Genomic DNA, 27,517 nt, shown 5'->3' with positions numbered 1-27,517 from the left:
GCCGTAAAGGCTGGCATTCATCATCAAGATCACCCAAGACTCTGCTTAGCAACATCCTCTTAGCCAGCGTCTGTGGCCTAAGCCACCATTGCAGGCTGCAGCGTGCCTCTGGAGACCAGGCAATGGCCTGAGGCGATCATTATGACATCAGTGCATCCTATAGGGGATGCAAATGTGCTTTCACCCAAGGAATTATTTCTATAGTCGTCACCATTGAACCTAGCACCAGGAGGTAATGCCAGGCTGTAGGAGCCCCCACACACACAGCTCTTCTTGCGTTGACGAGGGGCGTAAAGTATGCAGCCAGCACCCTCTCTGGCTCTCAGGACTGACTCGGGGCCACACAGCCTATGCTCAAGCCCTGGCCAAAATCTGGGGCAAGCTTCTCTATGAGGGGAATGGTCCCCAAGTGGTCTCAACCATTAGAGCAGGCTGGTTAGGTAGGAACCCTGAGATCAGAGAAGCCTGCTAGCATCAGACCTCTTTAATGAATATTTGTCTCTTCTCCCAGTCAGTTCCCAGGGGTACTAGGAACCTCAGCACTAATGACATCCTTGAGATCCGATAAAAAAAACACACAAAAAAAATCAAAAAACAAATTCAGAGCAGATCAGATGCCTTCTGAACATGCTTGAGAAAGGGAAACCTGAGAGTCTACAGCACAGCCCTTCTGGGGAAGGAAGTGGAGCCAAAGAAAATGATTGATACCTTCTGCAAAACACACAGTTTGCGGGTGACTATCCAACTGTTCAGAACCCCTACGCCCATTACACTGGAACATCTTTTTTTAGAGGCCCTTTTACTAAAAAAAAAAGATAAAATGTAAATGTCATTGGATTATGTGCTGTAATTGAATTCTGATTTGCTATTACTGTACTATTTTTTTTCCTATTAAATCTATTTCCTAAATTGTGGTCAAAAGTTTGGGGGGGTTTTCACATTAAGAATATTTTCTTTTTACTTTGGAATAGTGGTGATTATTTTTCTATCTTACAATATTACAAACGTAAAAATAGAAATTTTGCACTTACCAGACATTATCTGTTGAGAGCTTCCCCAGTATGTTTCCTTATAGTTACTGCACAGAAAAGTTCTTTACTGTGCATTAAGGACTCAATTAAATAAAGGGTGCCAATTTTATAACAGCAATATTGCGTAGTTGCTGTTATAGAATACTGTAAGTTAGAATTTTGACATATGCCAATATCAGTGGCTGGTATAAATGTTGGCACCTAAATATTGGCAGTTAGGAACATAACTGACAATATTTGGTAACTTAGTGCCCAGTTACTTGACATACCCATGCCCCTCCTGTGTCCACATCCCCTTTGGAATTGGGTGCCGTAGAAATTAGAAGCTATTTACACATGTAACTACAATCAGTGGTAATTCTTATTGATGTCAATTATAGGCACTTAAATACTAATTTCGCCCCAGTTAGTTAATTTAATTATGCATTAAAAGACCCCCTGAATGCTGTTTTTAGCACCCTTTATAGAATTTCAGGGTAATTGTATTTATAGTTAGTGTGAATGCACTTAACTGCCTCCTAATGAGGAGCCAATAAGTGAAGTCATCCATTCTAACTGCACAAGTGACTGCACATGATAAAGAACCATGCATTAGCTGCAATTTGCAGTCTAGGCACCACCCATTTCCTGCTTCATAACACACTATGCAGTTAGCATGCGAATTAGCATACCTACCGTCTTGCCAGCATGGTAAGTTGCCAAACTCAGGTGTTGACAGTACCTGCTAATTCACACACTCACTGCTTAACATGCTTTAGTAAATGGGCCCTTTACCTAAGTCAATGAATCATCACAGACGACAAAGATTCCAAAGTAAAGTTCAGCTTTATATTGACTAATCAATTTGACTGTGTACATTAACAAAATATATGTATGTTGTCTAAAGCTTTAAAAAGAGATGCTCACAGTGAATCTACTGTAGTTAGAAAACTGTCAGTAAATTTCATTCCAATTGAAAACCATGTTTTTTCTTATGGAGTTTCTCCAACAACAATTGCTCTTAAGAAGTTTGTGCGTCTATATTGCAGGTGATGTTCGGAGGCTGGAAACAGTGTTAGAATCCATCCAGAAAAACATTCACTCCTCATCGCACATCTTCAAACTTGCCCAAGATGCTTTTAAAATAGCAACCCTCATGGACAGCTTACCAGATATCACCCTATTAAAAGTGTCTTTGGAGCTAGGTCTTCAGGTCAGTATAACCCACTCACATCAGTCCAGGTGGTAGTTAATAAAAATGTTAACTAGCTTTGGTTAGGCCGAAAGCATCTCTGTGATGGGCACTTTAAAAAATAAATAAATAAATAAATCTAAATAGTGTGTTATGTACAGGAATTCTTCCAGCTTATCCTATATTTTAGTGCAGAATTTAATGCTGTTTGGTGGTTCTAAGTGAACTGGAGTGGAGTGGATTTTTTTCTTTCCTTGGAGAAAGTCTGCAGCATTAATTTGAAGTGTATGCAGTACAGCTACCATTTGTAGAAAGCCCATGTGATTCAAAGTCCTCTGCTGAATAACATTCTTATTTACGCTCAGGGGGATGGTTTGTAGGGTAAATGGTGGCAAGACATACTATACCATGCTGTAATTTTAAAGCAACATTGCTACGTATTTTGAAGTCAATTTTCAAAAGCATTTCCATAAATTAAGCACTGCTGTGGAAAGACTTACTAAATCCCCCTCCCATCCAGTTGGTGCCTATTCTTTTAAGTTAAAGCTAGTTCTTTATGTGGAAAAAATTTGAAGAAGTTGTGTTTGAACAAAAGATTTTACAAAAGCATATTTTCCTATGAAAAGGTCCCAAAGAGTGGTTACTTTAAAGTAGTTCTCAGTGGGGTAGACTTGTGTTTTTTAGCCCCCCAACTCCTGGCTATCCCAAGCACATGCTGCAATTTATAAACCCTTAACCTGATTAGGAAGAGAATAAATTTCTTAAAATAAGTGTCAATTAAGGATTTTCATCAGTAGTTTAAATTCAGTTTTTATTGCACATCCTTTTCAAACTAATAAATATACCAAGTACATTTAAAAGACCTTATAATATATTTAAGCAACTCTACTACCTTAAGCAATTTTAAATAATTAGCAACTGAACAATATTAAGATGCGGACAGCAGCTGATCAGTAAAAGGGTGACTTTCCAGTCTGTTGCACCAAGTGCCATATATATACAATTGTAATCACAAAACAGAAAATAAAATTATTTTTCCTACCAGTAAATGAGAAGTTCTGTGTACATTGGATGCAAAGAGCTGCTGGCTGTAAGAGAAAGAGTCCAGTCTCTGAAAGTGTGGTGCAATTAAAGGATGTCATGTTAGCAATGCAAAAAGAATTATGAAATAAAATCAGTGAAGAACTCTGTCTTAAGACCTCTTCTCTTTTCTCTCTACACCCCTTCCCTTGGGACCCTGATCTCCTCTCATGGCTTCCAGTATCTCTATACCCAAGATTTCACCTAAAATCCCCAAAAGTCTCTGCCTGGATGTCCTGCCACCACCTGATATTAAACATGTCCAAGACATGTCTTTCCTCCTAAATCCTCCGCTCCTCTCCCTCCATTCTTTGTTTCTGTAAATAATACTTCTTATTGTTCCTGTCTCCTCTGCTTGTAATCTTGAAGTCGTCTTCAATTCTGACCTCTCATTTTCTGCCCACATCCAACAGACTGCTAAAGCCTGTTGTTTCTATCTCTACAACATCACCCGAATTTTCCCTTTCCTCTCTGAGCACACTACCCAGACCCTTGCCCACACTCTGATAACCTCATGCTTAGACTGCTGCAATCTACTTCTACCATGTCTCCCACTGAACCGCCTCTCCCCCCTGCAATCTGTACAAAACTCTGCTGCACAACTTATTTTTGCCAACCTCGCTACACTCACCTCACTCCTCTTCTCAAATCACTTCGCTGGCTCCCTATCCGCCTTCGCAAAGAGTTCAAACTACTATTATTAACCTACTAGTGTGTTGGTTCTGCAGCCCCTCAGTATCTTTCAGCAGAGGCGAATGTGGCGCAGTGGTTAGAGCTACAGCCTCAGCACCCTAAGGTGGTGGGTTCAAACCCCATGCTGCTCCTTGTGACCCTGGGCAAGTCACTTAATCCTCCACTGTCCCAGGTACATTAGATAGACTGTGAGCCCCCCGGGACAGATAGGGAAAATGCTTGAAGTACCTGTATGTAAACCGCTTTGAGTGTGGTGGTAAAAAAACTACAAAAAGGCAGTATACAAGTCCCTATCCTTATCTCTTCTCTCCTTATACACCTCCCAGAGAACTCCGTTCCTCAGATAAATTGCTTTTATCTGTACCCTTCTCCTCTACTACCAATTCCAGACTTGGTTCCTTTCATTATGCCACCCCAAATGCCTAGAATAAACTACCTGTCTGTCACGCCCCTTCCATTCCCTTGTTTAAAAATAGGCTGAAAACCCACCTTTTTGAGACAGCCTTCAACCCATAACCCTAGTCCCCTCTACCCTTTGCTCACCACTCTAGCCAGCAATTAACCATCCACTTTAACTGTAACCCCCTACCCTGGCTTATTGTTTGTCTCAATTGTTTAGATTATAAGCTCACTCAAGCAGGGATGGTCTCCTTTGTGACTCTATACAATGCTACGTACGTCTGGTAGCACTCTAGAAATAATAGTAGTAATAGAACTAAAGAAAAATACAATATATAACAATGTCAAATAACCAGTCCTCTGCACTATAGAATACCCTTCCTAATACAAATTGGAAAGGGTATTCTACAGGTTATTTGTATGATCTGCTCATGAAAATGTGAATAATCATCTTCCTTGTGAATATCCAAAGGTACCTGACTCTAACTGAGAGACTGAAAAGTAAATACGTATCTCCAACTACTAGGCAAGTTTATTCTAGCCATCGGTGCTAAAAAACTTTGTTGAGACCTTGGTAGACATTGTAGCATAGACCATCTGCAGTCTGGCAGCTATGGTGCCGCCTTGAAAGAGCAAGGTCCTGTGGAAGGGAGAGCATCACCTTGGTGTGGCAGGAAATAATTATATAGCTAGAATCTGTCTTCCAGGTGATGTCATTTCTTCTCACAGGAGGATGACTTCAGGGGCATGTGCCCAGAAGGGAAAGGTTAAGGGGAAGGGAAGGCCTTTGTATTTGATATTTAGCAATGTAGGACATGAGGATTTCTTAGTAATTTACCTACCTGGGTGTTGGGGAAGAGCAGCTGTCATGATATATCTGAGTAGAAATAACATAGCGAGGTGTGTGAAGGAGTTTCTGGAGTTTTAGGTAGAAAATTGAAATCTAAAACCTCCAGGGTAGCATTCTCGGAAATATTCCTTAAATTCAACATGTAGAAATCTAGAGGTAGTCCACATTCCAGAGTCTCAATTCTTTGAGAGAGTGAAGGAAAGAGAGCCTTAGTTTTGTTAGAAACTGAGCAGTGTTTTGGTGAAGCAGGAGCCTTGTCAAAAGAATGTTACACTTCAACCAAGGTAGAACCCATCTACTAACACTAACATTTAAAAAAGAGAGAGAGCCAAAAATCATTCAGGAGCTCATGGTTGAAAGTGTTTTCTAAGGATATTAGCAAACCGGGGAAGCTCAAATAACCCGATAAAAAGTTTTTGATAAAGGTAGAAGTAGCCGAGGTGCATCTAAGTAGATGGGGGCAATTTGACATACCATATATACTCGAATATAAGTTGATCCAAATATGTCGACATCCATTTTTCTCTCCCCAAAAAGGAGGAAAATTGGTTGATTAAAATATAAGACGGGAGGCTTAATATTCAAGTGACCTGCCCTGCTAGGATCTGCACCCCCCTCCCTCCCTCCTCTGGCAGGCTCTGTACCCAGCCCCTTCCCTGTCCTCCCAAGCTCTGCACCCTGTCCCCGCTCCCTGCCCTTTCCATTCTATGTCCTCTCTGCCGATATCCTGCATGCTGTCGTGCCTTCCGTATGACCCACGTACCTGGAATCCCTGGTGGTCCAGAGGTGTAGCAGATAGGAGCAAGCTTTCCGCGCCCCTGTCCCGCTGTTGAGCAGGTCGCTGCCCCGAGTTTTGGCAGTTCAGCTGTACCAAGCAGGAGCGCAATTTGGGCACTGAGCAGCTTCCCGAATGGCTGTGGCAAGTCTCATGAGAATTCACGGGAGCCATTCAGGAAGTCGCTCAGTGCCAAACAGCAGCACTTAAAACGCACTCCTGCTCAGTACAGTTGAAGCCATAACTCGTGACAGCAACCGACTTGGCAGCGGAGCAGGAGCACAGAAAGCTCGCTCCTGGCTATTATACCTCTGGACTACCAGGGATTTCAGGTAAGCGGGTCATAAGGAAGGTACGGCGTCATGCAGGATATCAGCAGAGGAGGTACAATGGGCAGGGAGGGAGGGCAGGGTCAGCAGAGACCTGCAACAAGTCTGGGAAGGGTAGGGTAGGCGCTGGGTGCTGGCCCGAATATAAACCGAGATCCCCCGTTTTTGGTCTAATTTTTTTGGCCCAAAAATCTTGGTTTATATTCAAGTATATACAGTAATTTAACTGCCAAGCAGGTTTTGAGTACAGTTGGAAAAAATACAAATGCTGTGGGTTTAAAAAATGATTGGACAGTTAAATAAAGATAATGGGCATATTACAGTAGGTACCCCAGAAACTTGGTAGAAGGCAGATAACCAATGGAATACATTGAAACCAGGGTGCAAATTATAAATGATACAGTAAATCAGATTGGGGAAAGAGTAACAGCATATGTTCAGAATACAGAAAATTATATTGTGGATTTTTTATGGATAGATATTTCATGTGCAAGTGGGGAACATATAGTGGTGCAGGTATATAATACCATTCATTTGACCAGACTGAAGCATTGGCAGTGAGATGCTAGCAGAAATGTAAAAAAGCAAATAAGAGGAATTCAGTAATAAAGGGAAATTCATTACCCCAGTATTGATTGGATAAGTGGCATGCAAGGGGAGGTAAATTTCTAGATGTTATCAATGATTTTTATGGAGCAGCAGGACCTGGACCCAGTGAGAGGATCTCTTATCAATTTGCCTTCCTCGACTAGATCTAATCCTCCCTATTGTACAGAATATAATGCAAGAAGTATCAGTGGTACGACTGCTTGGTTGTAGTGATCATATATTGAGTGGAAAACAATAACAAATGTTGCTGCAGTAAAATTTTATTTTAAAAAGGAATACTCTTCACAAACTGATAAAAATAAGAAAAATAACCAAAAGTAGTAGCTGGAAGAGTAAAACATTTCCACGAGGCATGGATGCTATTTAAAATATCATCTGGGACGTTCCAACTAAATGCATTCCATCCATTGGAAAATATAGAAAGAAGTTCAAAAGACTGCTGGCATTAAGGCCAAAAGGACATCTTTCAGATAATAGAAAGCAGATCCCAGTGAAGAAAATAAGAATCTAAACATTGGCAAATTAAATGTAAAGCTTCAAAAAGGCAGTCAAAAAGAAGTTTGCCAGAGAAGCAAAAACTGAGAATAAATATTTTGTGTATTCCAAATAGAAGGCTTGATGAGGAGGAATTTGGACCTCTAAATGACTGAGGGATAAACTAAGTGCTTGGAGTGGACAAGGTTGTGGTAGAAAAACTGAATTAATTTGTAGCTTTAGTGTTTTCTTGAGGTGAGTGTTGAGGTAATTCTACTAGTAAAGGGTATCCCAATAAGAGCGCAAGATTTAATTTTTAATAAAGGCATAATTTATTCAAAAAGTGCTAATATTTTTGTTTTAGTACAAAGTATGCTTATTGCAATTAAGTGTGGAACACAATATCTGACAAATGTGTCCCTCGACTCTGATGGCAAACTCTCTCCTTTAACAAAATTTTCGATTACATTTTTGCATAATTGCAGCTGAGTTCCCACAATGACGTGTCACATTTCCTCCTTCAGCTGAGGAATTGCTGGTTTGTTGGCGTAGACACAAGACTACGCAAAACCCCAAAGAAAGAAGTTGCACAATGTCAGATCACGACTTGCATCTTGTCGACTGAAATTTGCATGTAATTTGTGAACTGTTTCAGCAAGACTTTCCCCATGTTTGTAATACATTTTCACAATAATAACACGTTTGTTCATGTAGCAATCCATGACTACTAATTGCAATGTGTCTACTTGACAGCTGTGAAATTTTCAGCCCTGCCTAAACAGAGCGGAAATGGCACCCAATTCAAATCTTGCGCTCTTATTGGACACCTCTTTACTACTACTACTACTTTTTTTAAATTAATAAGAATTTATTAGCACATCATTAATAGCCCCCATTAACAGCTAATGAATCAAAAGCAGAAACAACTTTTCAGGAAGCTTCTCAAGCACCTGGTAAGCAGCTGGCTAGAGTGCAGGGTAGCAGAAGTAGAAGCCGGAGTGGTCCTGGAATTCACCTTGGAGGATGCTGGGAGGAATAAGCAGATGGGCTGCACACCTGTCCTGGAAACCGAGTAAAATCATGCTGAACCAGGTCAGAACAAACATCAATTTAGCAAAAAGAAAGGATGGATATAGTGACATTTGACAAAGTCCCTAATGTGTGAGACATTAGAAAATTTAAAAATTCAAGGGATAAGAGATAATGTTCTTTTGTGGCCTGGTAACTACTAGAAGATAGGAAATAATTGGACTAAATGGTAATTTCTCTCCATGGAGAAAGATACTGGAGAGCCCCAGGGATTTGTAATAGGACCAGTCCTTTTTAATATATTTGTAAGTGATCTGGAAAAGGGACTGTCAAGTGAAGTGTTAAACCTTGCTGTTGATACATGTTAAAAATCACAAATCAGGGGGGGCGTGGCCGTGCAGAGCGCAGGGAAGACGTGTTTCCCCTGAGCTCCGCTGTTCTCCCTCTGCACCGGCCCTTTTGAACAAGATTCTCTATGCGAAAATACCCCAAATTGCTTCATAACCAGCCAGCAATTATATGGACAAATTTGTCCAAAAAGGAACCCCGGAGATGGCAACTAGAGGCGGCAGAAAGGAGCGCGAAAAACCGAAGCCGGGAGTGGGGGCCGAAAACAAAATGGCGGGCGCCCCGGAGACCGCGGAAGCCACGTGCGAGGACATGGTCGCACGAATTACGGAGGCGGTGGTTCTGGCACTGGGGACTAGGCTGGATCAGGTTACCGAATCCCTGGCATCACTCTCAGCCTCAGTGACTACCTTCAATAACCGGGTGACTGAGGTGGAGCAGCGTGTGAGCACTACCGAAGATTCCCTCACTCTGGTGCAGGAAGAACTGCGTCAGCTCAAATGTACAGTCCAAGGCACATCAGACAAGCTGGAAGACCTGGAGAATCGCTCCAGGCGAAATAACTTACGTTTGGTAGGCATCCCAGAGACTGTGCTGGATTCTGACCTACATACAGTGCTGGAAAAATGGCTAGCGGAGGAGCTGCTTTTAGCCTCTACCTTCGGCCCTCTCAGGATTGAGAGGGCTCACAGACTGGGCAGAAAGCAGGTGGGGTCACCTAAACCCAGAATAGTGATCATACGCATCCTGAATTTTGCTATTAAGGATTTGCTGTTGAAGAACTTTAGACAACGGAAAGAACTCTTATTCCAGAACCATAGGATTCTGCTGTTTCAGGACTACTCGGCGCAGGTGGCGGCCCTGCGGAGAGGCTATTCGCCCGTCTGCAAAATCTTGGTGGAGAAACAGTTGCGGTTTACCCTACAATTTCCAGCCAAACTTCGGGTTCTTTACAATGGACAACCTGTAGTGTTTGACACGAGTGCGGCGGCCCGCGCGCAGCTGAACGCCTGGTATCCTGATTTGGCTGCTCGCACCTGAAGGGGCGCGCTGGCTCCTGGCGTCCAGTGACTGGCGGCCTAAGGCTGCTGAAGAACGGGTGAGCCCCTTTCCAGGGCTTTCAGTGGGACTGCCTTGATGTATGCTGTTTCTATGGCTCTAGGGTCTGTGAGACTATGTTCATATGCTAAGTGCTGGCTTATCAGTACTCACTAGATGGGTTTTTTCTAAGGGGCTTAAGGGCTGCACTCGGTGAGGACACCTGGGCTTGTTAACTTAGCTGGGATGGGGAATAGACATATTTATGTGTTAAATTCTGGTTTACTATGTTGTGCTTTAGAGATGGGAATATTTGGGGCACTGTTTATATGGGTCGGGGGAGGGGGACTGGGCCTCTGTAAGCCCTCCATGGCGTGGTGGTGGTATTTCAAGGGGGGAGGTAGGGTGGGGAGGGGTTGTGAGGGTCCTGGGAGGGGGGGGGGAGGGAGGGGATGTGTGTGGTGTTGACGTGGACATGGATGAAAGGGGATTGGATGGTTGGTTGCTAGGGGGAGGGCTGGGACTCCTGGCAACGAGTTTCTCTTTCTATGGTTTGAAAGTGGACATGAATTTTGTGTGGGATGTCCCCTAAGAGAGGAGTTCGCTGTGTGACGTGGAATGTTTCGGGAATCAATTCTCCTATTAAGAGGACTAAGATTTTACAACATTTAGCAAGACACCAGGCAGATATTGTGGGGTTGCAGGAGACTAAACTTAGTGAAGTAGAACATGGTAAATTGAAAAGGTCGTGGGTAGGACAATGCTTTTCAGCCTCTTCCCCTAAGGCAAAGGCCGGGGTGGCCTTACTGATCCATAAAGCGATACCCTTTGAACATTCCCGAATTATTTCAGATCCAGATGGCCATTATGTGATAGTTCAGGGCAAGCTATCCCATAGGCCGGTGCTTTTGGTCTCAGTATATGCTCCCAATAGTGCCCAACGAGCCTTTTACAAGAAACTTTTGGGGATTCTGATGTCCGTCTCTCTGACGCCGGAGGTCCCTATGATATTCTTGGGGGACTTTAATTCTGTTTTGGATCCCGTATTGGATTCTGTCAGGGGAGACCTCCGGCCGTCGGGTAGATCTGACAATGGGCTAAGGGCGTGGATGGATGCTTTGAATTTGGTGGATGTTTGGAGAACTCTGCACCCTGATGATAAAGACTACACACATTCCTCTAGAGCACATGATTCTTCATCTAGAATTGATTTTGTCTTCTTGTCTCGCTCTTTCTTTTCAGCAGTATATACCTCAGAAATAGGTGCGCTGGTCATTTCTGACCACACTCCGGTGTGGATGGATGTGAACTTGACAGGGGGCCAACAGGGTGGAGGGGGTAAATGGAGATTTCCTGTAGCATTGTACTCAGACCCTGAATTCAAAACTTTCCTTGAGCAACAGTGGCGAGATTATGCAGAATTCAATGGGGAGCATATTGGGGATGGATGTCTCTTTTGGGAAACAGCTAAGGCGGTGCTTAGGGGTGCGGTGTTGGCATATTGCGCTCGTAAAAAGAAAATGTTGGCGGCCAGGATTCTGGCCCTTGAGCGCAAGGTTAGGGAGAGCAGGCTTTTGGCCCTGCGGTCCCCTACGGGATCTCATAAACGGGAATTTCGGATGGCGCAGTCGGCGCTCCATGCCCTTTTACATGAACGAGCCCAAAAGACCCTCTTTTACTATAAGTATAGGTTACATCGCTTTGGCAACAAGCCGGGTAGAATGCTGGCTCAGTTAACTAGGGCGCGGAGGGGGTCTTCTTCCATTACCTCTCTCAGGGAGGCCGGGGGACGACTAGTGACAGCACAATCCCATTTAGAACGGCTCTTTGTTACATTTTATAGTAACCTTTACTCGGCGGAGGTGGTGGATAAGGATGTTCAGATTCAAGACTACTTAGACTCTCTACCCCTACCGAGCCTTTCAGAGGAGGATAGAGACAGATTGGCCACCGTAATTACTCGGGAGGAGGTATTGGGGGTACTAAAGACTCTTCCTCTCTGTAAGTCCCCGGGCCCGGACGGTTATAGTGGGGAGTTCTATAGGATACTCCAAGGCTATGTGGCGGACCCGCTGCGAAACTATTTTCAACAGTCAGTGGACGGGGGACAGTTTCCGATGGGATCTAATCGGGCGTTGATAACAGTTTTACCTAAACCTGGTAAGGACCCGCTTCTGGTGGAGTCTTACCGCCCTATCTCACTTATCAACGTTGACTTAAAAATTTTAGCCCGAATAATGGCTAATAGATTGGCCCCTATGGTTCCATCGTTGGTAGGGGTGGAACAAGCGGGTTTTGTGAAGGGGAGACAGGCAGGTCATAATGTCCGTAAGCTCTTGATTGCACTGGCCCATTGCACTTCCCAGGAACAGCGAGCTCTGGCTATTAGTTTTGACTCCGAAAAGGCCTTCGACCGGGTGGAGTGGGCTTTTCTGTTCCCCTTGTTACAACGATATGGGATTGGGGGGTTTTTTATGGGGGCTCTACAAGCACTATACTCCAATCCGGAAGCTGCGGTGCTGGTCAATGGGCAACCATCCTCGGTTTTCTCTCTGCGGCGAGGCACTAGGCAGGGCTGCCCTTTGTCCCCACTACTTTACATCTTATTTCTAGAACCTCTATTATTGGGTATCCGCACCCATCCTTCGATCGTGGGAGTGGAGATGAGGGGCTCATCCTTGAGATGCATGGCCTTCGCGGATGATATCATGGTCCTCCTCACCGATCCGGTTGCTCATCTTTCCCCTTTGTTGGACCTGTTTGATTCGTTTGGAGCACTATCGGGTCTGAAGCTTAATGTATCTAAATCTGAGGCTTTGCCTATCCATTTAAGTATCGCGCATAATTGGTCAGATTTCCCCATGAAGGAGGCCTCCTTACAGGTAAAATATCTGGGAGTTTTCATCCCAGCGTCGTTATCTCGCCTATATGAGATCAATGTCCGACCCCTACTTCGACGGTCTATTGAGAGCCTCCGCCTATGGGGAGCTCTGCCGGTCTCCATGGCAGGTCGAATTTTCTTATATAACATGATGATAGTGCCGTGTTGGCTCTATTTGCTACAGACTCTGCCGCTTTGGTTGCGCCGGGCGGATCTAGATGAGTTATATGGAGCCCTGCGGATATTTTTGTGGAGGGGTCGGCGGCCCAGATTGCCCCTGAGTGTATTGATGCTACCGGAGGCACAGGGCGGATTCGGTCTTTTGGACTTACGAGCTTATAATCTAGCGTGTGGTATGAGACTGCTCCGAGATTGGTGTTTAGAGAGCTCTTCCTTCTTGACATTTACCGTTGAACGGGACTTTTTATATCCGGTCTCCGGATTGTTCTTGTTGCATGCCCCATCGGCCCAGTTAGACCTAATACAACGGAGACACGTGGTATGGGCATATATGAGAATCATCTGGAAATTGCTTTGTAAGCGTCTGAGTATACCTTACGATGCCTCTCCACTGTTGCCGCTTACCGGGAACCCCCTGTTCAGCCCGGGTAATGACAATCAGGTATTTCGACTTTGGCATTCGCGGGGAATTCGGAGAGTGGGAGATGTTCTTGATGACCATGGGGTTATTATATCCGCCGAGGGACTGGTGTCCTTATATGGGTTAGATCGAGTGGATACGTTTAGTTATGGACAGCTTCGTCACTATATTGCTGGGCTTAAGGGGGCTGACCGATGCGCAGCGGCGGCTAAGAGATTGGGTCGCTGCCTAGCATTGGGAGAGGATTCTGCTCCGCGCCTGCGTTTTTATGTTACTGAGCTGGGGCTGTTCTTGTTATCGGAGAGGGCTGTTTTCTTGGCTGGGGCATGGAGCGCTGACCTGAACTGTACTATTACACCCCATTTGCTTTCCCATTGTTTTGGTTTCCTGCGCTCCCTTTCCTGCAATATGATACACAGAGAACAGGAGTATAAATTCCTTCAGCGAACGTACATCTCCCCTCGGAGAGCTTACAGAGCGGGCTTTGCGGAGCACGAGCACTGTCCCAAATGCTCAGTGACTCCCGCTACCCTGGGACATATGTTCTGGGGATGTTCTCTCATACAGGGTTTCTGGAAGCGAGTGTGGGCTTTTTTGTCCTCCCTCTCCCTTACGCTCCCAGCATGTACCCCGGAGGTAGCACTGTTCTACGACGGAACGGCTCTCTCAAATTGCTCTGGGGGACAAAAATTGTTGGTGTTTAAGGCTCTACTCCTGGCTAAGAGGACCATCTTAATATTTTGGCGGGCTTCCTCTAGCCCATCCTTTCCCCAATGGCAGGGGTCCCTATTTGAAATGGCGCTGATCGAGCGTAAGATGGTGGGGTCCCATGACGAGGGTAGGTGGGCCAAATTTCAGGATGTGTGGGAGGGGTACTGGATGTCCCTCTCTCATAGGGAACGAAGCATACTATTGAATAATTGAGCGATGGGACACTGAGGTGGGGGTGGGGGTCCGTGAGCTCTGTACTTCACAGGGCCTGTGCTGGGACGTATGTCCTGATTCCTTTTCGCACTCTCTTTCTTATTCTCTTTCTTTCTACACTTTACTTGGTATGTCTTCTTGCCAAGTGTTATGCACCACACGGGTCTGGGTTTGGGTTGGGGTTGGGTTTGGGGAGTTCTTGGGGGGGGGAGGGGAGGAGAAGGAATAGACGGGAGGTTCACATGGAGGGCGGATTGGGGTTAAGAATAAAATGCTGTATTGGGCTGTTTTGATGATATCTATTCATGTATTGGCGATGCTTTTTGGGTTTTGTTTCAATTTTGATGTTGCTGCCATATACAAGCTTGATGTTGTACTGTCTGATATTTTTTATGCCCAATAAATAAATATTATATATAAAAAAAAAAAAAAAAATCACAAATCAATTGTGAGGAATTATAGGAGGACTCACAAGACCGGGGGAGGAAGTGAGGGACTTGGAATCTAAATGACAGATTAAATTTTAATGCGGGTAAGTGCAAAAGTAATGCATATAAGTAAAAGTAATCCAAATCTATAGGCATATGATGCTTCATTTCAGGCAGGAGCACAAAAGTTCAATCCTCGAAGGCCACAAATCAATCAGGTTTCCAAAATCTCTCTCATTTGCATATTCAGTGAAGATATGTATGCATGCATACTATTTAGATTTGTATACAATGGAAATAGGATGCATGTAGATCTGTTTCATGCAAATTCACTCACTGGGGATTTCCTGAATGCTTCATTTGGTTGGTGGCCCTCATGGACAGAACTTATGCACATAATTTATATCAGATGTCACCACCCATGAAAAGAATCTTGTAGTCATATACTCATATGCAATATGTTGGAAGATAGAAGCCAAAAAGGAAGATAGAATTCTAGAAATTAATTAGGAAAGAAATGGGAAATAGATGATGATATGCCTTTGTAAAACCCATGTTTCAATTGCATTTGATTATTGAACCTTTCTGGTTGTCCCACCTCCAAAAGAATATAGCTGAACTAGGGAAAAAAAAATATGATCATGTCATGCCTCTTTTACACAAAGCTCATTGGCTGCCTATAGAGCATAGGATCGCTTATAAAATTCTACTTCTAACCTTTAAAATGAAACCTAATAGCCAGCCAGAATTCATTAATAATTTGCTTATTCCCTATAATCAAACTAGGTCTCTACGATCTACTGCACATAATCTCCTTACTGTTCCCTCATTGAAATATATCAGTACAATGAGGATCACAACTTTTTTCTGTTAATGCTCCTTTTCTCTGGAACAGTATACCCAACTACTTGCGGGAAAATACAACACTAATCAAATTTAAGGTGATGCTAAAGACATTTCTTTTCCGCGATGCCTTTGTAATCTAAACTGTCCTTTTCAGGACGACTTAGTTTTAAGAAACTTTTCCATTTTCATTTCCCCAGCCGTTTGTTCTTCTCTTTAAGTGTTTTCTTTTCTTTCTATCAATTGTAGTTCTAATCCCTTCTTTCCTTCTGTCTCTGTTCGTCTGTGTCCTTAAATCGTTTTTTTCCCTTGGTTTGTTTTAGACTAAATTATATTTTAATCGGTATAAACCTAAGGCATTTTTGTACACCGCCTAGAAGGCTCGAGTGGACGGTATAATAAATTTGAAATAAACTTGAAAGGTTCTGAAAAGGATGTCACATATTAGAGGATAGAAAGCTCATGTATCGGGAAAGAAAAGAAACTGAAATAAAATATTGAGTGAGATAGAACAGATAAATAGGGGTAGTCATTGACCCTTTCAAATGAGACATGGAAACATTCCATGAGATACTTTTCAAAAAATAATTTAGAAAATATTTTTTCAGTTAGTGCACAATTCAGTTAGTGCTAAAGGATGTGGTGAAAACAGTTTACCATAGCTGGGTTTAGACAAGTTCCTGTAGGAAAGGTCCATAAATCATTAGTAACCAGGTAGCCATAGGAAAACCTGGAATGGATCTATTTCTTGGGATCCTGCTCATTACTTGCAGAGATTTCAAGTTACGCAGTTCCAGGCTGGAGACCTTTTGGCCAGTCCTGGTTTTGAACTTGCATCCCAAAGCAGTGTAGGATTTTGTAGTGCCTGATCTAGCTGAAAATTAGTGCTGCAAGTCCTGTAATGCACCAGGATGGGTTGGTCAGAAATTCAGAACTATGTCAATCTCTAGCCTGGAACTGGGTAACTTGACATTTCTGTACTTGTAGCTGAAATTGGCTAGCATTAAAAGCACAATGTCTGGCTTGATGGCCTTTGGTCTGATCTAGTATAGCCATTCTTGTGTACTTATGATTCGTGTGATAAGCCTGTATATATATAATTTTGCCCTGACTGAGTGGAGGTACTCCTGGCTCTTTGGGTTAAGGGAGGGGTGTTTTTTTTTGTATTTATGGATATATTTAACCCTGAAAACATTCATGATGAAGAGCAGTTGACGTTTTAAGCACAAACCCCTTGGTGTAATTTTCAAAGTGGAAGTACTCACAGGGAAGAAAATAGTCATGTACTTTGTAAGCACATGATTTTCAAATGATACCTTTTCTGTCAAAAATGAAGTTATCAGTTTGCTGATCAGGTCGTCTCATCTTCTTGTTCCTTGTAATTTTCTAATCCAAAGCTGTAGTTTTTAACTCTGCACTGTTTAGTGATGAATGAGCCTATATTGGGCTGTGGTTCCATGAATCTCCATATGCTGCTACTTAAGGAATTTCCCCTGTCTAGCCACTGGAGCAAAGATCCTCAGCTAGATGTCTCCATCTCTGAACCCTGCCTCTGCGACATCAGCAGCTGTAGCCAGAGCTGGGAATTGAATCCTAGCCCTCTGCCTAGCAGTGTGGTACTCTCCACTGAATCACTGGGCCAGCCTCTGGTTTTCATTTTTTTTTTCCCCAGAGATCTTGATCTTGATCTTGGAGCATAAAAGTATTTGGGTTATAATTAGGGCCTGTGGTTTAGGTTTTAACCAAAGAGCACCAACAAAATAACCCAGATGCAAAAAATAAGTATTTGCTGGATAAACACAAGAAAATGCTTCCTTAACCTGGGTCATCCACTCTGTTGTACCCTTCCATGCTGACAGTGCCATGGCTGTACAAACACTTCTGTATTTCATTCTGCTGAAAAATGATGACAATTTATTGTCTCTATAGCACTACTAGATGGTCGCAGCTTTATACACAAACAGGTAAGACAGTCCCTTCTTGACAGAGTTTACAATCTATCCAAGACAGGACAAATAAGAGATTAGGGAATTTATTATATAAATGATTAAAACATAGGTATTGGGAAGAGGTACCCAGCAATAATATCTCTCTGCTGCAAATGCTTCAGATACTGTGATTTTTTAAAAAATTATTCTTAAGTCCTAATTAGCTGGAAAATAACCAAATAAAATTGCAATTTATAAGCAACTAAAAATAAACCTGTATTTAGGTGTTTTCCCCCAGCTAATTAGGTGTTCTTTGGTTTGAAAAATCAGTTTGACCATGGTATAGATACTATTCCTCACTACCTTCTAAATTATTTTGTAGATGTTCAAGGTAATTTGTGGAAGAAGAAACAGTAAGGGTATCAGTTGCCAAGAACAACCTATGAAGGACACCTGACTTCTACTATGAAGTCATCTGGTGGAGATGGACTAGCTCTTTAAAACTGTACCTGTGTTGTAGTACATGGAGCACAGGACCATTTACCGCCTCCTATTAAAGTGCTTCAGTGTTAAGTGTGTAATATCCACTTAGTGTGTGCTGATGTTAACGCACTAGCCAGATAACCTTTCCATTCTCATTCTCTGCCTTTTCAGCATCCCCCCCCCCAAAATATTAAAAAAAAAAAATAAATAGCATGCAGTTTGCGTGTGTTGAGGCAAATACCACAAAATATTTTAACTCATGTTGTGATAGGCCTCTTTCTCCCCTGTTTTAAACATGCTTTGGTGCTCAATGAAAGGGCCACAAAGACTTTTTTAATTTTCCTCAGGCACATTTCTTTCTTCTGAAACTTTATTTTGTAAATATTTTAAGGAGGTTTTGGGACTACCTGATTCAGATACTTTATTGAACATATATAATGATTGGTCGGATGTAAAACACATATGGTAGGGACTGAGGATGCACTTGATGATTTTGGTCCCATTTGAGGACCTTGTGGCTTTTTTTCTTTTAAAGATCCTGAACATATGATTTCTATTAGGGCGACCCGGTCAACATAGTATATCTGGACTTTCAGAAGGCGTTCAACAAGGTACCGCATGAACGACTACTTCGGAAAATTGCGAGCCATGGAATCGAGGGTGAAATACGTGGATTAAAAACTGGCTGGAGCATAGAAAACAGAGAGTAGGGGTAAATGGAAAATACTCAGACTGGAAGAGCATCACCAGTGGGGTGCCGCAGGGCTCGGTGCTTGGACCCGTGCTCTTCAACATCTTTATAAACGATCTGAACATAGGTACGATGAGCGAGGTGATTAAATTTGCAGACAATATGAAGCTATTCAGAGTAGTGAAGACGTGACATAATCAGGCTCGAGGAATGGGCATCGACATGGCAGATGAGGTTCAACGTGGATAAATGTAAAATGATGCATGTCGGTATCAAAAATCTCATGCACGAATACAGGATGTCTGGGGCGGTACTTGGAGAGACCTCACAGGAAAGGGACTTGGGAGTTCTGCTAAGGAGGAGAAAAATGCCATTTTGGAATAACCTACCAGCTGGCTTAGGAAAAGGTAAACGTGGGCTTCAGTGCAAGTACTTCTGCAACCACAGTATGACTGGGAAACATCGTGTCACCAAAGCTGCTGCTCAGGTTACAGCTTCTCTGGTTCTGTCTCTGTGCAGACAGAAAATGTTACTCAAGCAGAGGGAGTAGTTCCACATTCAAGCTATCTTCAGCTTGAATCCCTCATGAAGGAAGTAAAGGAACTGAGAGAGGAGGTGGCAAGACTGAGAAGCATCCGTGTGAACGAGAGGTACATCGATGAAATGCTTCAGCTGGATTCAGATTACGAGACCCTGCCCTAGAACTGAATGCAGCCTTGGAAGTGGAAGAGATGAGAGCATTCAAGGGAGAGGAAGGACCAAAGCTCGAAATCCCCAAAGTTGCTGGATCCGTGACCACTAGGAGGTATAAGGTAGTGGTGGCGTTGATTCCTTTCTGAGGGGTACAGAGGCATCTATGTTTCTATACCCCATCTGGAATACTGTGTACAATTCTGGAGGCCGCATTACCGCAAAGATGTGCTGAGACTTGAGTCAGTCCAGCGAATGGCCACCGGATGATCTCAGGACTCAAGGATCTCCCGTATGAGGAACGGCTGAAAAAATTGCAGCTATACTCACTCGAGGAATGCAGAGAGAGGGGAGACATGATCGAGACGTTCAAATATCTCATGGGCCGTATCGAGGTGGAAGAGGATATCTTCTTTTTCAAAGGCCCCACGGCAACAAGAGGGCATTCGAGGAAAATAAGGGGCGGGAAACTACACGGTGACACCAGGAAATACTTCTTCACCGAAAGGGTGGTTGATCGCTGGAATAATCTTCCACTACAGGTAATCAAGGCCAGCAGCGTGCCTGATTTTAAGACAAAATGGGATCGTCACGTGGGATCTCTTCACAGAGAAAGGTAGGGGAGGGTTATTGGGGTGGGCAGACTTGATGGGCCATGGCCCTTATCTGGCGTCTATTTCTATGTTTCTATGTCTATATGCAGACCAAATATAATGTCCCAGGAGGTATGCTATCTGCCTGGTGCTAAAATCCAAGATGTTATGGAGAGCTTGCCGAGACTCATCAAGGATAAGTATTATTCAATGCTGCTAATGATACTGCTAGGTATCCTTCTGAACATATCAAAAGTGACTTTGTGGCTCTGGATGAGAAGGTGAAGCAGTCAGATGTGCACGTGGTATTCTCGTCGATCCTCCCTGTTGAGGTTAAAGGCCAGGGCAGAGAAGCACACATCCTGGAGATGAATGCATGGCTGCATGGATGGTGTCAAGAGCGTTTTGGCTGGACTTTGGAATGATTTTCCAAGGGCTGCTGAGCAGGGATAGTATGCATCTATCAAAAAAAGGAAGAAGTGTCTTCAGCAGCAGACTGGCTAACTTACTGAAGAGGGCTTTAAACTGGAATCATTAGGGCAGTGTGATCAAAGTTATACCGGGCTATAATCTGTTTAGGAAAGACAGGGTAGGAAATAAAGACGGGGGAGTGGTGTTATACATTAAAGATCATATTACAGCCACACAATTGCAGGATCTGCAGGGTAAGGAAGAGGCACTGTGGGTCAATCTGGAAAAGGGAATGGAAGATAAATTCACATTGCAGGGATATACAGGCCTCCTTCACAGACAGAAGACGTGGACAGATTTAATAGTAGAAATTCAGAATATAGCTGTAAAAGGGGAAGTATTACTAATAGATTTTAATATTCCAGATATTGATTGGGGTATCCCTACAAGGAAAACTGTTCCAGTAGTTGGTAATGGAACCCACACGGGATGGGGCCATACTGGACTTAATGCTTACAAATGGGGAAAGTGTTTCTGATGTTAGTGAGTGATCATCATCTGGCATCCAGCGATCATGTGTTGTGGTTTAATATCAAAAGTAAAGGTTCTAGACTTAAAAAAATTTAACTAGATGTAGTCCCCCATCTGAACAATCTAAATCTTGGATATATATACTGTGTCACTCCCCAAAAGGAGCTTGACTCGGTTCACATAAAAATCAATAATCGAAGTGGAAGTAGTTAGATTAGAGAGAAAATAACTTATTAATGAAGACCATCATCTGACATCTTAGAGAGAAGAAAACTAATTTTCCTTGGAACAATTTTCTAAGAACTGTTGAAATAAGTGTTCTCATAGATTACAGAAAATCTGGAAGGAGAAAAGGGTTCTAACACAAGAGGGAATCCCATTCCAAATCACTGTAAAAGGATATGAGAACGATTGAGTAATACTACCAATAGATTTTATTCCTTTTAAAGAGGGAAAGGACAGTTTAAATTTCTGAGAGTTTCTTGAATCAGAAGATCTTTGATTATTAAAAGATAGAGGAATTGTAAGAATGGGAACAACTGGAAGAAGTAGAAAAGCAGTGAGAAAAACTGAAATGAGATATCGTAAAGGCAACAGTCCAGTTTGTAAGGAAAGTAAGTAAAAGTAAGAGGAAAAGAAGGCCGCTTTGGTTCTCAAAAGTAGTATCTGAGAAGGTAAGGGAAAAGAGGTTAGCTTTCATAAACTAAAAAAAGATCGCAGAAAGAGGAAGACAAGCTAAAATATCTGGAAAAGTTAAGAGACTCTGGTTGAGTAATCAGAAAAGCAAAGATGCAAATGGAAGAAAAACTAGTTGACATGGTAAAACAGGAGGAAAAGTCATTTTTTGAGATATATGAGTGACAAGAAGAAGTGCAAAAGTGGCATTGTGAGATTCAAAGGTGAGGGGGAGAAATATGTAGAAACTGATAAGATAAGACTGAATTGCTTAACAAATATTTCTGTTCTGTGTTCACAGCTGAAACAGGGAGTAGGACCACAAAAGACAAATGTAAATAGTGATAGAGGTGTGGTAGACCTTGATCGATTTTCAGAGGATTGTGTTCATCAGGAGCTAACTAAACTATAGGTAGACAAAGCAATGGGGGCCGGATGGTGTACATCCGAGGGTACTGAAGGGAACTTAGGAAAGTTCTGGCAGCTCCTCTGCCTGACCTTTTCAATGCTTCTCTGGAATCAGGAGTGGTGCTGAAAGACTGGAGAAGGGCAGTTGTGGTCCCTCTCCACAAAAGTGAAAGGAAGAAGTAGTGAACTACAGGCCGGTAAGTCGGACTTCTATGGTAAGTAAACTAATTGAAACAGGGAATAGTGATATTTCTGGAATCCAGTAGATTACAGGACCAGGGGCAACATGGATTCACTAGAGGCAGGTCATGTCAGACAAATCTGATCAATTTCTTTGACTGGGTGGCCAGAGAAGTGGATAGATGGAGTGCTCTAAATGTAGTGTATTTAGATTTTAGTAAAGCCTTTGACAGTGTTCTACACAGGTGTCTAATAAATAAACTGAGTGCCCTTGGGATGGGCCCCAAAATGATGGACTGGGTCAGGATCTGGTTGAATGGAAGGCGACAGAGTAGTGGTCAGTGGAAATCACTCTGAGAAAAGGGATGTTACCAGTGGTGTGCCTCAAGGTTTTGTTCTTGGGCCTGTTCTTTTTAACATTTTTATAAGTGATATTGCTGAAGGGCTTTGTCTCTTTGTGGATGATACCAAAATCAGAAGAAGAATAGACGCCCCTGATAGTATGAATAACAATGAGGAAGGACCTAGCGAAACTTGAAGAATGGTCTGAAATTTGGCAACTAAGATTGAATGTGAAAAAAATGCAAGGTCATGTATTTGGGCTGCAAAATCCCAAGGGAACAATACAGTTTAGGGGGTGAAGAACTTTTGTGCACAAAAGAGGAACAGGACTTGGGTGTGATAGTATGTGATGATCTTAAGGTGGCCAAACAGGTTGAAAAGGTGATGGCAAAAGCTAGGATTCTTTGGTGCATATGGAAAGGTATGGCCAGTAGAAAAAGGAGATATTGATGCCCTTGTATAAAACTCTGGTGAGACCTCATTTGGAATATTGTGTAGAGTTCTGGAGACCGCACTTTCAAAAAAATATAAAAAGGATGGAGTCGATCCAGAGGAAGGCTACTAAAATGGTGCATGGTCTTCGTCATAAGGCATATGTGGACAGACTTAAAAATCTCAATATGTATAATTTAGAGAAAAGACAGGAGAGGGGAGATATGATAGAGATGTTTAAATACCTGTGTGGTATAGATGCACATAAAGTGAATCTTTAATTTGAAATGAAGCTCCAGAACGAGAGGGGATAGGATGAAGCTAAGAGGTGATAGGCTCAGGAGTAATCTAAGGAAATACTTTTTTACAGAAAGGGTGGTAGATGCATGGAATAGTCTTCCGGGTAGAGGTGGTAGAGGCAAAGACTATGTCTGAATTCAAGAAAGCATGGGACAGGCATGTGGGATCTCTGAGAGAGAGGAAGAGATGATGGATGCTGTGAATGGACTGATTGGATTGGCCATTTGGCCTTTATCTGCCATCATGTTTCTATGGTCACAAGGTTCAGCTGTTCCCTGATGTGGTTTACTTCATACAGATTCAGATAAGAGTTTTCCTGCAGTGCAGAGCTTGTGGTGTGCTTAAAGATCTTCCAAAAATTTGCTTGAAAATGTTTGATCATTATTTTAGAAGAACAGTTTTATCTTTGTTGATTTAACTTGGAAAATTTCTTACCGATCATGATGTCTAGAAAGTGTGTTAAAATGGATGGATAAATAGTGGGTGGGATTTAAATGCAGCTGCCAGAGTATGAGAGGTTTATCTTGACCTTTTAATGTGCCTTTGAATTGGGTTGGCTTTTCCTCCCTTAAAGAGGGCTATAAGATTCTCTTTATATTTCTTGTTTGTTTGGTTTTTTTTAATTTTCATTGATTTTTCTCTGCACATTGTAAAATGTTTGGAAATAAATAATAAAAATTTGAGGCGAGCTACATTCAACAAGTGCATTTCCCTGGTGCCTAAAGTTAAGTGCTAATAGTGGACTTGGTTTATAGAAGAGTAGTGCTTATGTAACCCATTTATAACCCACTTTGATTTAAAGGGAAATATACGGTAGACTCTCTGTTAACCGGAACAAAAGCAACCAGCAAAAAAAAATCAAAGAAATACTGTAATACTTTAAAATATAAATGAAAATAAAATCAATTTCATGTCTTGGCTCTGGTGACAATTTTCTCCAGAATACTCGGATCATCTTCATACCGTCTCAGGAACCAGGTCGCAACCTCCACACGCTGTTGCTTCTACAGATCAGTAAGCTGTTTGGGAACCCATCATATGCAGACTTTCCTGTATCCTAAGTCATCATGCATTATGGCAAATGCAGATCCATAGATGATATCCAAATTTTTAGCCAACTGAGACACTGTTAGCCGTCTGTCTTCTTTAATAAAGACATCCACTCTGTCAACGTGCACTTTTGTGTGTGCGATGTTGATAGGCGACCAGAACAACCTTCGTCGGTTACACCTATTTTTCCTGCTTTAAACCTTTTTACCTATCGTAAACCTTTTAGTTGATTCATGGTGCTGTGTTCATACTGAGTCAATATCCGACAGTGATTTTCCACAGGTTTCACTTCCCCTACCTGAGGTGCTACTCAGTGGTAAAAGGAAGCAGGGCAGACCAAAGGCCCGTTGGATGGATACCATCAAGAATGCCACAGGAATGAACATCAAGTAATTGAAAGAAGCCGTGGAAAACAGGGAAGCATGGTAAGGACTGGCCTACAGAGTATCCAAGGGTTGGACATGACTGAATGGATAGTAGTAGTACCCAAAGAAAGCACACTACTACATGTTCTTCGATGGTGCAGTCTTGCAATGGAGCGTCCCTGTTCTGACTTTGTGGCTACCACACAGCTAATAGTCTGTGTGTGGACAAACTATCCAACAGGCAATGTACGAGTACATATGTTGCATTTTGCTAGTTCTGTTCCAGTTATGGTATAATTTAACAATTGCCTTTAATTTTTGATTCGTCCTATGTATTTATGTATATCTGTATATATAATATTTTTTCATGATCACGAAATATATTTGAAACAGCCAAGTTTTTAAACATTGCTGAGACTTCAAATAACCTGTTATCCCTCTTATTTGAAATAGCAAATTATTCCATATTTCTGAATCTTCAATGTTTGATTATACTATATTTAGAAATCAAACAGGTGCGTTTCATAGGTCTTACCAACTGCAGTTCTTGCTTAGATTGAAGCTTTCGACAGAGGGCTTGATTCTATAAATGGCGCCTAACTCCTAGGTGCCACTCTGCACGGTTGTCAATCAACTTCCAACCACTGTTAACAGACTCGTGCCTACTGGTGCTTAATTTAGGCATCGCTAGGCATCCTAATGTTAGGCACCGTTATGTTATACCTTACTTTTTCAAGTTGTTCCTAGGAATTGTTCCCCAACTATACTCAGTTTATCCTAGTGTCTGTGGGCATAGAAGAAAAAAAACCTTTAATTTTGAATTTAAATATTCATCCCACCGGAAACCGAACTTGACTTGCTATTCATCACAGCCAGGGATACCACCATCCAGGCGGTGGCCATAGCTAGCAATATCCTGCACCTCCTTTTAAACAATAATAGTGTACAATTAATTTCCAACATGGAAAAGAGTGCCAATTTTTGTTCCCTCCTTATTGTCCTATCAGTGAAAAGGAATTTAAGCTTCAAAGTGAGGGGTGTAAGAAGACACACAAGGAAGGGGGAAGGCTGCAGGTACTAGTGGGTCATCATGTCATTGCAGTTGCCTGGATGAAGGTCTCTTCAAACAGTACTGCTATTACCACTACAACTATTTGTCAATTCTATAGTGCTGAAAGGCATAAGCAGCGCTGTACATTTAACATGCAATAGACAGTCCCTGATCAAAAGAGCTTGAAATCTAATTTGGACAGACAGACAGGAGATATAGGGGTTAGGGAGTTTCTTGCGGAGAGAATAATGGGTGGACATAGGTATTTTTACAGTGAGTGGGAGTTAGAAGTTGAAGCATCCTCAAAAAAAAAAAAATGGGCCATTAGCTTGGCTTTGAATACTGCTAGAGAATGAGCCTGACATAATGACAGGTAGGATTTCAATTCTTTCCTAAATTTTGGATTGGATTATTCCAGTCTTAATGATTGGGGGAGGGTAATCGGAGGGAAGACATTGTACAAAGAAAAGTTTAGTTTCTTGTACATTCATAGTGGATCTCCTGAACTGGAAGAATTCAAAATTGTCTGTCTTTAATAGAGCGAAGAGTTTTTGAAGGAGGATGGGGATATCCATGTAAATTTAAAGGGGCAATTTTCAAGTTGTTCATGTTGCCATGCAGTTGGTAGATGCTTTACCTGTTTTCTGTGTAGCAGTTTTCAAAGTGAAAGTAAATTTGTATTTGTGATTTGAAAATTGTCTTGGAATAGGGTTGCCCAGTCCCACCCATCCCCGCCCTGGTTCCTCCCTGTCAAACCCCCAATCCCACCCCAAGCCCCACCTCCAATCCGGACCCCCACTGCCTTCTCTCGTTGGGCAGGACATCTGCACATGCACGGTGCGACGCAATGACGTTACACGTTGTATGCGCGGATGCCCTCCTATACAAAAGTAAGCTTTCTAAAACCTGGACAAAGTGTCGGGTTTTGAAAAGCCGTCCAGACCCTCGGCCATATTTTCAAAAGAAGGACATGTCTGGGGAAATCCGGACGTCTGGTAACCCTAGCCTGGAACAAAGAAATTGCAGACAATTGTACCTCTTTTTCTATACATACTTTTCCAATGTAAAATACCACATGCAGATTTGAAAATAGTCTGGTCATTGTTTTTTTCCCTGGGACTGAGTGAATCCTAATTCATTTTAAAGTATGAATTTTGTTATACCCACACTTTCATTTAGCCACATAAGTTCATCATTTATCTTGGACAATTTATGAAAATTTTCCTCCTTGTATGTACATGTGTTTTTTTTGTGTGTGTGTGTTTGGGGGGGGGGTTAATGAATGTTTGACAGTAGATCTATTCTGGAACTATTCCAATGTAAGGAGGAAATTGGCTAGCATGTTAGAGACTAATCAGAGCCATAACAAGCTAAAATTGCACCTCATGTGACTTGCCCTCCATGGCACCCCTTTCCTTTCTTGCCCTGCCCCACCCTCTTCCCCACTTGTAAGTTTTTTGTACTTTATTCAAAATTAAAAATAATAAAATTATTTTTCCTATCTTTGTTGTCTAGCCATTTAATTTTCTTAATCATGTTGGCCCCAATCTCTTTCTGTTTTCCTGTGTCTTCTCTAAACTCTCATGCCAGGCTTTTGTGTCCATTTGTCATTTTTCTCTCTCCCCCTGTCTTCATCTCCTCCACTACATCAATCTCAATTTTTTTCCTCTCAGCATTCTTCAGTTTATTTTCCCCCTCTTCATTCATTCTTACTATATAGTCTTCAATTTTCCTCTTTTTACTACCTACAGCTTTCTATCTCTTCTCTCACACAAGACGTCTCGTTCCTCTTATTCCCATCTTTCACCAACTCTATCCTCTACCCCTTCCAACCAGCATGTTCTTCTCTCTCATCCCACTTCCATCCAGTGTCCCCCCCTTTTC

The 27,517-nt window shown here is 42.4% G+C and overlaps 1 protein-coding gene across 1 annotated transcript in view; it reads left to right on the top strand.

Moving 5' to 3' along the window:
• ZSWIM6 (zinc finger SWIM-type containing 6) overlaps positions 1–27,517 on the top strand; it is a 457,051-nt gene that overhangs the window by 423,077 nt on the left and 6,457 nt on the right. Inside the window, exon 12 of the mRNA XM_033930539.1 lies at positions 2,060–2,223. Coding sequence (XP_033786430.1) covers positions 2,060–2,223 — 164 coding nt within the window. The remainder of the gene's footprint in view (positions 1–2,059; positions 2,224–27,517) is intronic.

Source organism: Geotrypetes seraphini, chromosome 1 (genome assembly GCF_902459505.1).
Source record: "Geotrypetes seraphini chromosome 1, aGeoSer1.1, whole genome shotgun sequence".
Classification (NCBI taxonomy): Eukaryota; Metazoa; Chordata; class Amphibia; order Gymnophiona; family Dermophiidae; genus Geotrypetes; species Geotrypetes seraphini.
Note: the sequence above shows the minus strand (reverse complement) of the source record. Positions and strands in the feature narration are given on the sequence as shown.